At 44.5% G+C, this 14,333-nt stretch overlaps 1 protein-coding gene across 1 annotated transcript in view; it reads right to left on the bottom strand.

Moving 5' to 3' along the window:
• The window catches only part of shank3a (SH3 and multiple ankyrin repeat domains 3a), an 832,189-nt gene that overhangs the window by 154,706 nt on the left and 663,150 nt on the right, over window positions 1–14,333 (bottom strand). Inside the window, exon 16 of the mRNA XM_078235726.1 lies at window positions 2,803–2,938. Within this exon, the coding sequence (XP_078091852.1) occupies window positions 2,803–2,938 (136 nt within the window). The remainder of the gene's footprint in view (window positions 1–2,802; window positions 2,939–14,333) is intronic.

Below are 14,333 nucleotides of genomic sequence, written 5' to 3'. Positions count from 1 at the left end.
TCAAATTTTTTGTTTTCCTTCAGCATGCACAATTAAAGCCTAAACATTGCCTAACAATTTTCTGGGATGATCTATTCTCTTCTTCTATTTTTAATCTTGGACATACCCTGCCTTAACTCTTCACTAGGGGTTATCAATTCTGGAAAAACCGAAGGGTAAAGCTCCATCTGTACTGCCGTCAAAATCTATCATTTTCATATCCCACACCAACAACTCTGTATTCAAAGGACATGATAATAACTTTTTGAAAACTGGACTGGATGTTGCTAATCATTATACTTAACATTATCAGAATCCCCCAAATCACCAGTGTCTTGACATACTGTCCAAACTAGACGTCCAACAACATACATTCATGTCCTCAGTCTCAACAGGGTTTCAACCTAGACCCTAGGAAAAAGATCAGGCTTCCAAACCAAACTACAATCATTACTAAGTTCATTACTAAGGGACAACTACATCATTAGAACCCATAAAAATACATTTCTATTTGATATGTTGCCTTATTTATGTTCATTAAACTTAAACACACTTTGGCAAATAGATGAGTACACACTGAACAATAATTTGCTTGAGTGTGCATCCATGGGAAATTGTACTCTCAGACAAATATCAACACATTCACATACAGCTCACATGGCATCTCTTCTTATTCCCTCAATTTCTAACCTCTTTCTCCTTCTTGTTTGAAGGATTGACCTTCTGCTGCTCTATGATGCTGATACCATGCCCAAGTGATCATTCTTCTTATGTGAACCCAAACATTGACATTTGGCAGGCTGTTTAACTGCAATGGGTATCACAGCTGAATCTGATTATTTCCTCATCTGATGTTCACACATGCACACTAACAATTGGAATATTTGGTCAGGAGTCATTTTTTTCTCTTCGAGCCCAAGGTGCAAATAACAGTTGAGAACTATCACCATTCCTGTTGACATCTAACTTTGCACATACCAGTGCCTGGAACCTGGGACCTTCCTGATCTGTATGGTTAAGCTATTCACTGAATAAGCAGTTGAGTCACCCCGGGAGTGCATGGGCGTGCAATTATGGATGGTCCTCCCTGCAAGTGTGAGTTTCATAAAACATGCTCAGGGAGAAGCAGTTTGCATGCATTGATTTTAGCCCTTTCACTGTGTCATATGCTCTCAGTTTGAGAAATACCCTCCAGGTTATGATTGCACTGAATAGCAGACATTCTTACATCAGTATATTACTTCTGATTTAATCCTTGCCTCTTCACTCTTTTGGAGAATCCTGGCATTTAAATTATTAGCTTGGAAAAGACACAAGGACAATTTAGTTAATCTCAGATGCTTTACCTATCTTGGACCAAAACTGGACATGAGGATCAAGGCAGGGAGCGGGGGCAGTGCAGTCAATCCACTTGCTAACTGATTGAGGAAAGGGAGTTTCAAGTCATTCTTCAACTAATGGAGGAGGGGTTTCAAACCATTTAACTAACTGAAAGAGAGAGAAGAAAGGGTAGGAGAGAGAATGGCAGGGGTGAAGGGAGCAGGGGAAAGGAAGGAGTGAATAAAAGGGGAGAGGGGAGGAGAGGAGGGAAGAAAGGAAAGGAAGAGAGTGAAGGAAGGGAAGGAAAGCAGGGGAAGAGAGGAGGAAGAGGGGAGGTGGGGAGGAGGCTCCAACTTGTTCCCTCACTCATTACGGAGCGGGCTTAAGCTAGCAAAATGGCTGACAGAGAGAGGTTATATTCAAATGTAACCTCAGCACTTCTTGGCAGGTGAAGGTCACCAAGTCTGAGGTCCTGCACTGTGCTAATTCCATCAGGATACACCCTTTCCTAAGTCAACAGCATCTATGCTAGCTCAGACACATACATCAGATGGATTACAGCTATATACCCAAAGACCTTCTGAATGGTGAACTGGCCATTGGGACACAACCTGCTGGATATACCTCCACTACAAAGATACCTGCAAGTGAGATATGAATATGGTGAACACTGGCACAGGCAACTAAGAGACAGTTGGTGACTGGCATGACCTTTTGAGGCTGAATGTTTGGAAGGGTATTGGAATAGGTGAGGCAGAAAGGAAAGCTCCGTTAGCTGAGCAGAGAACCAGTGAATCCTGCAACTTCTCAGTCTTCAAATCCGACAGTGATTGCCATGCCAGAATGGGGCTCCTGAACCTCACCAGGCAAAGTTTAACAGAGTTGACTATCATGGCACAAACCATCATCTCATGAGACGAAGGCTGCCAAGATATTAACTCCTGATCTATTGAGGGGAGGAGAGCTTCATTTTTTCCCCGACCCTATGAGATGGAGCTTTTGAGGAGTCCCCGCACTGACTTAAGGGAAAGGTGCTTTGACTTGCTCCCTAACTTGTTAGAGAATGGGGACTGAAGCCCCAACTTTAGTTTCCTGACTTATTGTGCGTAGGCTTTGATTTATACCCAAACTGCATGTGACAAAGGGAGTTCTTCTGGCAAGCTGCGTAGGTGATTCTCTGATTCACAGGGGTGGAGTAAGAAGGACAAACTCTACATTTAAATGGTCCTGGGAGTAGTATTTGAAATTAGGCTCTGAACAGACTTTTCTGCATATTGCAGTTGATGGGGGACCTCCATACCTAGTTTGAGTCTCTTTCACCCAACAGAAGTGTAATCCATAATTCCCCTTGTGATGAATCAGGGTGCATACCCAAACTTTACATAATTATCAGTCACTTAAAGATATTCTCTACAACATATATTATCAACAGAACCTCTGCCATTCAGTCAATCAGTGAAAACTTCAACAATATTCTCCAACTATAATAAACTATTTCCTGACCTTTTTTCCTCATTCCGTCCTCCAGTTCTGGCTTTCGGCTGACTGTCACCACTTTCATCAGCAAGTTATTCCCTCCCTGCCGGATCATGGAGACCACCTGCTTGTGTCCAACCTTCACCACGTTGATATTATTTACCTGCAAAGGAAGACAAATGTAGTTCAGATTGTGAACCTTTTGCATGCTGGACAACATATGCCTAGTAAAATAGCAGTTTGGAATGACAAACCGGTCAAAGAAGATTAGTGAGATACAAAGGAATATAGCTGAAGGGAAACCACCCAATACCATACCCACTCACAGAAGGTGCTGGAACCACAAGTCATATTTGTCAGCACCTCAAAGGAAACAAGCTAAGTTCTCGTGTCCTGCGTAGACTTTGTAAGATCCAATATGTTAAGTCCCGCCAATAGTCGACTGATGACAATAACTCTTTCACATGTTGATGGACTTGCCATATTTCCAGCACTTCCTGTTTTTGCAATAAAAGGTGAAGACCTTAGGAGAAAAAGGGTTGCACAGGGTAATTTATTTGTAATTAACATAGGTGAGTTCCCAGGTAGGGACATAGTGTATTTTTACAATTACCACTTGATAGTAATTGTATAGGTGGTAAGCAACAACCAGCCATTTTGTAGTTCACATGACTTTTGTCTCCATTAACTTCCATCAGCTAGAGTGACTTCACCACTCATTTTCTGAGTGGCTGTAAAAGTTCACGCCATCGAAGGAGAACGTGCAACTGAGTCATCACAATTGGAGAGGGAAGGGTTCAGAGCATTCGGGGGATATAGTCACCTGACTATAAACTGTACTTTACCAGTGACTTTCTACACCTACATTAGGGAGAGGAAAATCCCTGGCCTTAAGAAAGTTGGATTTGTCAGTCAACAGGTAAGAAGCTTTATAGATCTCAAATTTCCTTTGTTCAGATGTAACATCCTCACACAATTAATAAAGTCAGTTTGGTAACTGCAGGTGGAGCATGAGTTAAATACAGAGCAAAGCTTCCTCTGTGCTGTCCCACCAAACACTCTCAGCGCATGAACTGAATTGGTTAGATACAAAGCAAAGATTTCTCTGTACTGTCCCATCAAATTCTCTCAGGGCAGGTACTGCATGGATTAGATACAGAGCAAAGCTTCCTCTACACCGTCCAATCAAACACTCCCAGAGTAGACAAAGCACAGGTTAGATAGAGAATGAAACTCACTTTTCACTGTCCCATCAAACACTCGCAGAGTAGACACACTACAAGTTAGACACAAAGCAAAGCACCCTCACAATTGTCCCATCCAAAACTTCCAGGATAGGTATGATACAGGTTAGGTACCGAGTATGCCAAATTTTTGACTCCCTAGTTTTAAATGAATCTCTGGTTCATAGATCAGCACCTTGTACAGATTGGAAGGTAGCAATTGGTTAGCAGATCTTTGACCTATTGCTCCTTGACTTGGCTGTGGTTCTATCATCAGCCTTTGAGCATATAACAATTTCAGGTGTACAGCAGGGTTTAATGCTCTGGGTCCCTTTTTATGGTCATAGATATTTTGCTGGAGGCTGGAGGTCATTTTGACACCAAACAACTTAAGTCCCATAGACCAAAGACAAAAATAGCTGTGAATGGCTACTCAGTGCAAAGACAAACATAATGCTGTTACATGGTAAAGGGAGGCAGCCACATGATCCAAACATGTTCTAAGAATGTGTGCCATCATCAACAGCCCTCATTTCACACTGTATTGATGCACTTGAATTGTTGATCAACAACTTGCAGAAAGTAGCAGGGTAGATGGCTGCAATGAAAAATGATCTCCCCAAATCTCTGGTATCTCATCCACTACAAGAACTGCACTTGAGTTGGGACGTCGGATTGCGTGTGGCAGCTGTGGTGAGAATTCTTTCATTTCTATCTCATCCGATCATACCCCACACTTTCTATTTGTTAACCATTATCATGAAACCTGACTATAGCTCCTCCTGTTGAAGAGTTACAGTGTGAGACAGAGTAAAGTTTACTCAATGAGACACAAGTGAGCATGGGTCATGTGTCTCTTTACATTACACTGTGGCTGTACTGTTTCCAAGACCCACATTAACCCTTACTATGCCAGGTACCCTTAACTACACATCCCCAAAGTCTTTACCCAATATATTTACATTACAATTGTTCTATTCTTTTTGTCTCACCTAAAGTCTTTATAAATTCAGACAATATGGAGACTTGACAATTCTTCCAGATCACATTCTGGTAATATTCATAGGAGTGGTAGGCTTTGTTGATTTAGGCAACTTTGTTGATTCTGTTTGAGCTGTAGTCTGTGTTTCTGGCACTTGATTGTCTTCTTCTGATATACTTTTTACACTCCTTGGAGTTGGATTTCTCTTTGTCAACTTCCCTACTGCTCTGTTCAGGGACCACCAATTTGTCCCATTCTTTCCAGGGAGTGTTTAATCTGTTCATTCCTGGTATGAACCTAGTTTTCCATGTGGTCTTCTGTGACCTTTGTGAGAGTTGAAGGTATCATTTGGATGTCTTTAATCACTGAGCTCACCTTGCAGTTTGGCTTTTATAGCAACACAGCGTTCTTCCCTGTTACTCCATGCCTCATTGAGGTGTGCTCTGGTGAATTAATGGTCACTCCATCATCGGTCCTTGCTCCAGCATCGTCTTGCAGCTTTGCTCATTGGCTGGAGGTCGCAGTTACTATGCCATGGTGTTTACGGGCAATGTGACAGCAACCGTTGGAGCCTGGGGTCAGAGCTCTTTCTTCTGTTGCTAGTCATTTTCCTGTGAACCTTGGTACGGTGGTATGTATCTGAAGGTTTGCCTGGTCTGACCATTATGACCCCAACTGATATAAATGCTAGGACCCCCGTCAGAGCCCAAAGTGAAATCTGGCCTGGTAGATCCGAATTTTGGACAGAACTCTGCAGACCTACGCCCTGCAGTGGGTCTTCCCAAAGTGGAGGAGGCACACGATCAGCTGCCGGTGGGACCTTCCAGTCCCATTGAAGTCAATGGTGATTCCTCACCCATGCCGCCATCGGGGAACCCAGGGGTCAACTTAGATGGGATTGGGAAATCCCTCCAGCAGGAAGGAGTGGAGAATTTCCCAATTCAAAAAATTCTTCAAATAGAAGAGCAAAAAGGGGACATGAAAAAGGACTTGTGAACAGGATTAGGGAGAATCCAAAGATATTTTATAAATACATTAAAGGGAAGAGGTTAACCAGGTAAAGTGTAAGGCCCATTAAGGACAAAGGGGGCAATCTGTGTGTGAAGCCGCAGGATATAGAAGGGTGCTAAATGAATACTCTTCGGTCTTCATTTTGGAAAAGGAATTGTGAGGAATGTGCACAGTTTGATATAGGGAAATGGGGAGGTATTGGAGGCTCTGATAGGCTTAAAAATGCACAAATCCCCTGGCCCGGATGAACTGCATCCCAGGCTGCTGTGGGAGGCGAGGCAAGGAATTGCAGGGGCTCTGACACAAATTTTTAATTCCTCTCTGGCCACATGGGAAGTGCTAGAGGACTGGAGGATGGCTAATGTGGTTCCACTTTTCAAGAAGGGTGGTAGAGATGAACCAGGAAATAATGGACCTCAGTGGTCTCACCTCAGTGGTAGGGAAATGATTGGAGAAAATTCTGAAGGAGAGAATTAATATCCACTTGGAAAGGCATGGGTTAATTAGGGATAGTCAGCATGGCTTTGTCATGCCTAACAAATTTGTGAGAATATTTCAAAAATGTGATCAAGTATGTGGATGAGGGAAGTTCAGTTGATGTAGTTTATATGGATTTTAACAAAGTTTTTGACAAGGTCCCACGTGGGAGACTGATTGAGAAGGTTAAAACATGTGGAATTCAGGGAAACTTGGCGAGACAGATCAGAAACTGGCTTAGTAAAAGATCACAAAGGGTGGTTGTAGAAGGCTATTCGAGTGACTGGAACCCGGTGTCCAGCGGTATACCACAAGGATCAGTCAGGATCTTTACTGTTTATAATATACATAAATGATAAAGTTGAGAATGTAGGGGAATGTTGAGCAAGTTTGCAGATGCCACCAAGATTGGTAGGGTGGTTAATAGTGAAGAAGATGGTTGTAGGTTACAGGAAGATGTAGATGGGTTGTCAGATGGGCAGAGCAGTGGCAGATGGTATTTAATCCTGATGTGTGCGAGGTATGCACTTTGGAAGAAGAAACAAGATGACGGAATATTTAATGCATGGCAAGACACCGAGTAGCTCAGTGGAACAGAGGAATCTTGGGGTAATTATTCGCAGATCCCTAAAGGCAGCAAATCACGTGAATAGGATAGTTAAGAAGGCACATGGGACACTTGCTTTTATCAGTTGTGGTATAGAGTATAAGAGGAAGGAGGTAATGAGGATTTGTATAGAGATTTGGTTAGGCTACAGCTGGAGAACTGTGTTTAGTTCTGTTCACCTCACTATAGGAAGGATGTGATAGCACTGGGGGGGGTACAGAGGAGGTTCACCAGAATGTTGCCTGGGATGGAACATTTGAGCTATAAGGAGAGACTGGATAGGCTTGGATTGTTTTCTTTAGAGCAGAGAAGGCTAAGGGGGGCGTGGCTGAAGTGTATAAGATCATGATGGGTATGGACAGGGTGAGAAGGAGCAGTTGTTCCCCTTGGTTGAGGGGTCAATCACGAGGGGTTCAGTTTTAGGGTATTGGCAGGAGATTCAGAAGGGATTTGAGGAAAAAACCGTTGCACTCAGAGAGTGGTGGGAATCTGGAATGCACTGCCTGGGAAGGTAGTGGAGGCCAGAAACCTTACAATCTTTAAATAATATTTGGATGAGCACTTGAAATGTTATAACAATCAAGGATGTGGGACAAGTGCAAGAAAATGGGATCAACGGTAGTGGTAGTTATTGTCGATGGGCCGAAGGGCCTTTGCTGCGCTATATGACTCTATGGATGGAATTTTGCGAGATTGATTCTAAGTGTCCAGCTAGTGTGAAAATGGGAGAGTTCCTGATCCATTTTTTAGCTGGGTTTTCACGCCCAATCTTATGCACTTAGTCACTGAAAAAACAGCCTAGACTGTTTCTAGCTGCTGGGCTAGGCTTAATTCGCCAGGCAGCCTGTGGAGGGAGCTACTGCGCATGCACAGACCTCTGATTCTGTACATGCTCAATAGCAACTGGAGGGGTCTGACAGACAGATGAGGTCGGTCAGGCCCATCCTACGGCAGGCAGCCTCAACCAACTCCCCTCCCCCCCCCAGACATCACGGGGGCCCGTGACCGATTGCAAGCCTCACAACACATGGGAATCTAGCCCATGTCACCCCACCCACCGTCCAGAACGATTGGGCACTCCTCCCTCAATCCAATCTCAACTGCAGAATGGCAGTTCTTCCCCCTAGATCTGATCCCGTTGCAGCAAGCTCCCCTCCATCCTCCCCCTGATTAGGCCACCTCTTCACACCCTGCTGCCATAGGCCCCGCTCCCATATGCCCTGTGCCTCATAGGCCCCATCCTCATATACCATGCCCCATAGGCCCCGCCTCCCCAGCACTGCCTGCTGGGTAGTACCAAGGTACCCGCTGGGCATTGCCCAGGTGCTAGGCTGGGCAAGTTGCCAGGGTGTGGAGCAGGTGTTTTCCTCGCCGGAGAGAACCTCTCCTGGCAAAGCCATAAAGGCAAGTGAGCTCAGGTGATTGCGTGCCGGGCTCACTAAACACATTTAATTATCATTTAAATATATTTAAATAAATTATTCAGCCTCTTGCCAATTTCCTGCGAGAGGTTGACCTCGCCGAAATCCAGCTCTCATAAAATCGCGAGAGCTGAGAAATTGTGCATGATCCTGATTTCTCGGCTCGCGTGCAATTTACCGGCTCACTCTGCCCATCAATCGGTGGGGCAAGTCAGTAAAATTCTGCCCTATGACTTTGTCTTTTTTTAGAAACCGTGCAGGTTGGTTACTGGGCACATTTGTAAGAAATCTACCAGTGTACTTTTGACACAAAGAATGAAATGTTTATTAAACATTTTAGAATGTTTAGAAAAAAAGGTTGGCAAGGTTTCAATATAAACACCAAAAAAGATTTAAGCTCACATTATTCTCTTTATCCCAGTAATTTCCTTAACAGAAACAAAACTCCAGTGAAGATTTACCACTATATTAACAACAAGGCTTGGGTGGCTCAGTTCAAACATTATTTTTCTGATGGACCTCTGAGCACTCACTAGATGTTTTTCTTCATAGTATCATAGAAATCCTACAGTGCAGAAGGAGACCATTGAGCCTGCACCAACAACTATTCCACCCGGACGCTAGCCCCGTAACCCCAAGCATTACCTTGTTAATTTCCCCTGACACTAAGGGGCAATTTACCATGGCCAATCAACCTAACCCGCACACCTTTGGGTTGTGGGATAAAACTGGAGCACCCGGGGGAAATCCACGCAGACACGGGGAGAATGTGCAAACTCCACACAGACAGTAACCCAAGGCCAGAATTGAACCTGGGTCCCTGGATCTATGAGGCAGCAGTCCTACTGAGCCAGTGTGTCACCCAAACAGTACTTCAAACTGTATCTCTCCCTGAGACACCCAAGAACTGTAATCTGAATGTATTGGGTGGGATTTTCCAGCCCTGCTTGTCCTGAAATCATAAAATCCCACCCCAGGCCAAGAGACCTTCCTATTGTCGACCCCTTGCCCACTCAGATTCCTGTGGCAGGCGGGCAGTAAAATTCCAGCCATTATTTCTTCAACTCCAGGGCAAACACGAGTTCCCGATTCAGTTCCCTCACAGTCCTGCAGAATTTCTTTCTAGAAATATTAGACCTTCTGTTTCCACTCCCTGATACATGAACATTAACTGAACTCTTCTGTATTTCCCAGTGTCTCTGTGCATCTCTAGATGCCTGTCACCACACAACAGAACAGCTTATTCTACTTCGCTTTTTAAAAAACTTCAGTTAACTACTAACTAACCGCTTTGTAACCCATCTCTTCACCTTATTAAAATACATGTATGAAAACAGGGCCCCAGACACTTTGGCACCACCCACAAAAACCATCTAAATGAAATAAACCCAAAGGTGGAATTTTATCATTTTTTAACGAGGTGTCAACTCAGGTGAGCAAAGTGGTGTGCTGCTCATTGGCTCTATTCCTGGCTTTTCTCGCCATATTCTTTGACACTTACTTAAAATATATTCAGGAGGCAGGTCCCACAATACCCTTCAACAACCTCGGCTTTTAAGAGATCAGAGCACCTTTCCGATCTAAAAAAAATATTAAAAAGGATACCCAATGAGCCAAGGAAAAGCTCCCCATGGACACAGAGAGCATCCCCCACCTACACTGGGAAACCCCATCCATGTGAAATGGGGAACCCCCCACCCATGGATCTTCCCAAAGAAGCCCCCAATCTCGAGGACAGTGCCAGGGGACATGTTGGGGGCAGTGCCAGAGCATGTCTGGGCATGACCCTCTTCCCCTCTCACAGGGGGCTATACTTACCTGCACACTCCCGGCGGGTTCTCTTCTCCAGGTCCCTGCTTGTCAGGACCCGTCGTAAACCCCGCCACCATAACAGGATTGTCTAATGTGGGGGATAATAGAGTGGAGAAGCCCACTAATTAGATGTTAATGTAGGGTATCTCCATGGCAGGAACTCCATATTGTCACTGGTGGGGGATGGGGACAATTGGAATGGGAAATCCCATTGGTGTAAATACCACTTGGGGATTCCCTTTGGATTTTCCATTCCCATCGCCTTTCTTGCCCACTTAAAACGGGTGCGGAGGATCCCAGCCCAAGTTTCACCTTTCTTAACACAAAAATACAAATGTTAGTTAAATTTAAAGCTATACATTGTTCCTAACACTGATCAAAGAGGAGCCTCTGCCACCTGCAAAGAAATTGGGCAAATTGAACAGTGAGGACAATTCAGAGCCGAGGTGCTGGTGGGCCTCTTGGGAACTTGCAATTTTTGTAGTTGACAACAAAGGTGATCTTGATGTCTTCTGTTGTTTTAAGAAGGTTAAGGGAAACACAGGCATCTCTGCTCAAGATAGAAATGATTGGTTTTGGATGACATGCATGACTTGCAATATCTGCTTGTCGCCATACATTAGTGGTTCCAGGATCATGCTTATGACTGGAAGTTGGTTTCCTCCAGGCCAATAGAGTGGTGCGTCTGTCTTTTGTAGCCAGAGGTCTCCCAGCCACAGTTCCTTATCTGGTGGGATTGTGACACCACTTCCCATGTCCAACTTGAAGCTGGTGAGGTGACTGTTTACGGAGGTGTCCACATTCCAAAAAGAGAATCTAGGACCCGTGACCTCAGCCAAGAGCATGGGTTGAGTCTCTTCCTAGCATGGTACCCCGATCTCCTGGATTATTTTGGGATCCCAGAGCGTCTGCAGGCTCTGCTTTGCATAGCTTTCCGAAGTGTCTCAGGTGGCTGCATTGCACTGAGATTGCTGGACATTGCTCTCAGTTGTGAAGTCATTTGGCTCCACAGGGCTAATAGAGTCACTATTAGAAACAATGTATAACTAAGTTTAATTTATATTTGTATTTGCGTGTTATGAAAAGTGGAACATAGTTCTAGTTTCATTTAGAGTTTTTTGTGAGCTTGATGCCTGAAAAGCTGGAGGTTCTATTTGTATTGCCTGCATTTTAAATGAGGGTTTACAACCCTTTAAGTGAAGAGCTGGATTACAAAGGAGTCAGTAGTTTAGTGAATTTAGAAAACAAAGTTGAAGAAACTGTGTTCATGACTAGCAACAGAGGTCCAGGAACACAGAGACACAGGTAAAGATAGAAAGGCAATTCAGTCAGTGTGTATATGCTAGAGAATGGAGGCAGAAGTTCCAAGCTTTCTGGTAAGAAATCCTGCAAGGCTGCTGGGGAACTGAGTTTAGAGGACTCAGGTGTTTGTTCTGAATTGAAGTAATAGTGAGCTTAGATCATGGGTTTTGGGTGTTTCGGGGAGAGATACCAGCTGGGGAAAAGCATCTAATGAATGCTCAGAAATCCACTGGAAGAAAACAATTTGCAACTGAGCCAGCCCAAGCAAGAGGCCTTGGTGTTGAGATAGTGATAAATCTTTACAAGGGTTTTGTGTCTGTACGGGTATTGCTGGGATAAAAGGAATAGTGTATTATTGACCATAAGATATAGGAGCAGAATTAGGCCATTCGACCCATCGAGTCTGCTCCACCATTCAATCATAGCTGATATGATTCTCATCCTCATTCTCCTGTCTACTCCCCGAAACCCTTGATCCCCTTGTTGATAAAGAACCTATTTATCTCTGATGTGGAGATGCCATCTTAGGACTGGGGTGGGCACAGTAAGATGAAGATGAACATCTCGCCAAGGCCATTCCCATACCCCCACTACTGGCCTTCAAACAACTGCGCAACCTCAAACAGACCACTGTTCGCAGCAAACTACCCAGCCTACAGGAGAACAGTCACCACGACACCACACAACCCTGCCATGGCAACCTCTGCAAGACGTGCCGGATCATTGATGTGGATACCGCCACCCACCAGGTACATAGTACATACTCATGTGACTCGGCCAATATTGTCTACCTCATATGCTGCAAGAAAGGATGTCTTGAGGCGTGGTACATCGGCAAGACCATGCAGACACTATGACAACAGATGAACAGATACTGCGTGACAATCGCTAGGCAGGAGTGTTCCCTGCCTGTCGGGGAACACTGTAGCAGTCAAGGGCATTCAACCCTCGATCTTCATGTAAGCGTTCTCCAAGGCAGCCTTCAAGCCACACAACGCAGAATCACCGTGCAGAAACTGATAGGCAAATTCCGCATGCATGAGGACAGCCTCAACTGGGATCTTGGGTTCATGTCACACTACACGTAACCACCACCATTTGGCCTAGGCTTGCAAAATTCTACTAACTGTCCTGGCTTGAGATAATTAACACCTTTTTAACCTGTGATTATCCTTCTCTCCACTCACACTGTCTGTACCTGTAAAGACTTGATTACCTGTAAAGTGTCGCATTCCAACCATTATCTTGCAATTGTGTCTACATATGCCGTGTTTGTGAACCTACCTCTCCACTCACCTGATGAAGGAGCAGTGCTCCGAAAGCTCGGGATTCCAAATAAACCTGTTTGACTATAACCTGGTGTTGTGAGACTTCTTACTATCTATCTCTGTCTTAAAGACACTCAATGACCTGGCCTCCACAGCCCTCTGTGACAGTGAGTTCCACAGATTCACCACTCTCTGGCTGAAGAAATTCTTCCTCATCTCAGTTTTAAAGGAGCGTCCCTTCACTCGGAGGTTGTGCCCTCAAGTTCTAGTTTCTCCCACTAGTGGAAATATCCTCTCCACGTCCACTCTATCTAGGTCTCTCAGTATTCTGTAAGTTTCAATTAGACCCTCCCTCATCCTTCTGAATTCCATGGAGTAAAAGCCCAGACTCCTCAACCGCTCCTCATATGACAGACCCTTCGTTCTTGGGATCATTCTTGTGAACCTCCTTTGGATCGTCTCCAAAGCCAGCACATCCTTCCTTTGATATGGGGCCCAAAACTGCTCACAATATTCCAAATGGGGTCTGACAAAAGCCTTATACAGCCCCAGCAGTACATCCCTGCTCTTGTATTCAAGCCCTCTAGAAATGAATGCTAATATTGAATTTGGCTTCCTAACTGCCAACTGACCTCCATGTTAACCTTAAGAGAGTCCTGAACCAGGACTACCAAGTCCCTTTGTGGTTCAGATTTCTGAAGTCTTTCCCCATTTAGAAAATAGTCTATGCCTCTATTCTTCCTACCAAAGTGCATAACCTCACACTTTCCCACATTGTATTCCGCCTGCTACTTCTTTGCCCACTCTCCTAGCTGGTCCAAGTCATTCTGCAGCCTCCCCATTTCCTCAACACTACGTGTCCCTCTATATATCTTTGCATCATGCACAAATTTAGCAATCATGCCCTCAGTTCGATCTTCCAGATCATTAATGTATATAAAGAAAAATTGTGGTCGCAACACTGACCCCTGTGGAACACCACTAATCACCGGTTGCCATCCTGAAAAGGACCCCCTTATCCCCACTCTCTGCCTTCTGTCTGTCAGCCAATCTTCTATTCATGCCAATACCTTGGCTCGAACATCATTGGCTCTTAGCTTATTTAGCAGCCTCCTGTAAGGCACCTTGTTAAGGCTTTCTGGAAATCCAAATAAATCATGTCCACTGGCTCTCCTTCGTCTAACTTCTTCGTTACCTCCTGAAAGAATTCTAACAGATTTGTCAGACATGACCTCCCTTTGGCGAAGCCGTGCTGACTCAGCCCTATTTTACCATGCATTTCCAAGTACTCCGCAATTTCATCCTGAATAATGGACTCCAAGATCTTACCCACGACCGAGGTCAGGCCAACTGGCCTATAATTTCCCATAAAAGCAAATTACTGCGGATGCTGGAATCTGAAACCAAAAGAGAAAATGCTGGAAAATCTCAGCAGGTCTGGCAGCATCTGCAAGG

Source organism: Mustelus asterias, chromosome 19 (assembly GCF_964213995.1).
Source record: "Mustelus asterias chromosome 19, sMusAst1.hap1.1, whole genome shotgun sequence".
Taxonomy (NCBI): domain Eukaryota; kingdom Metazoa; phylum Chordata; class Chondrichthyes; order Carcharhiniformes; family Triakidae; genus Mustelus; species Mustelus asterias.
The sequence above is the reverse complement of the archived record's forward strand: the minus strand, read 5'-3'. Positions and strand labels throughout refer to the sequence as shown.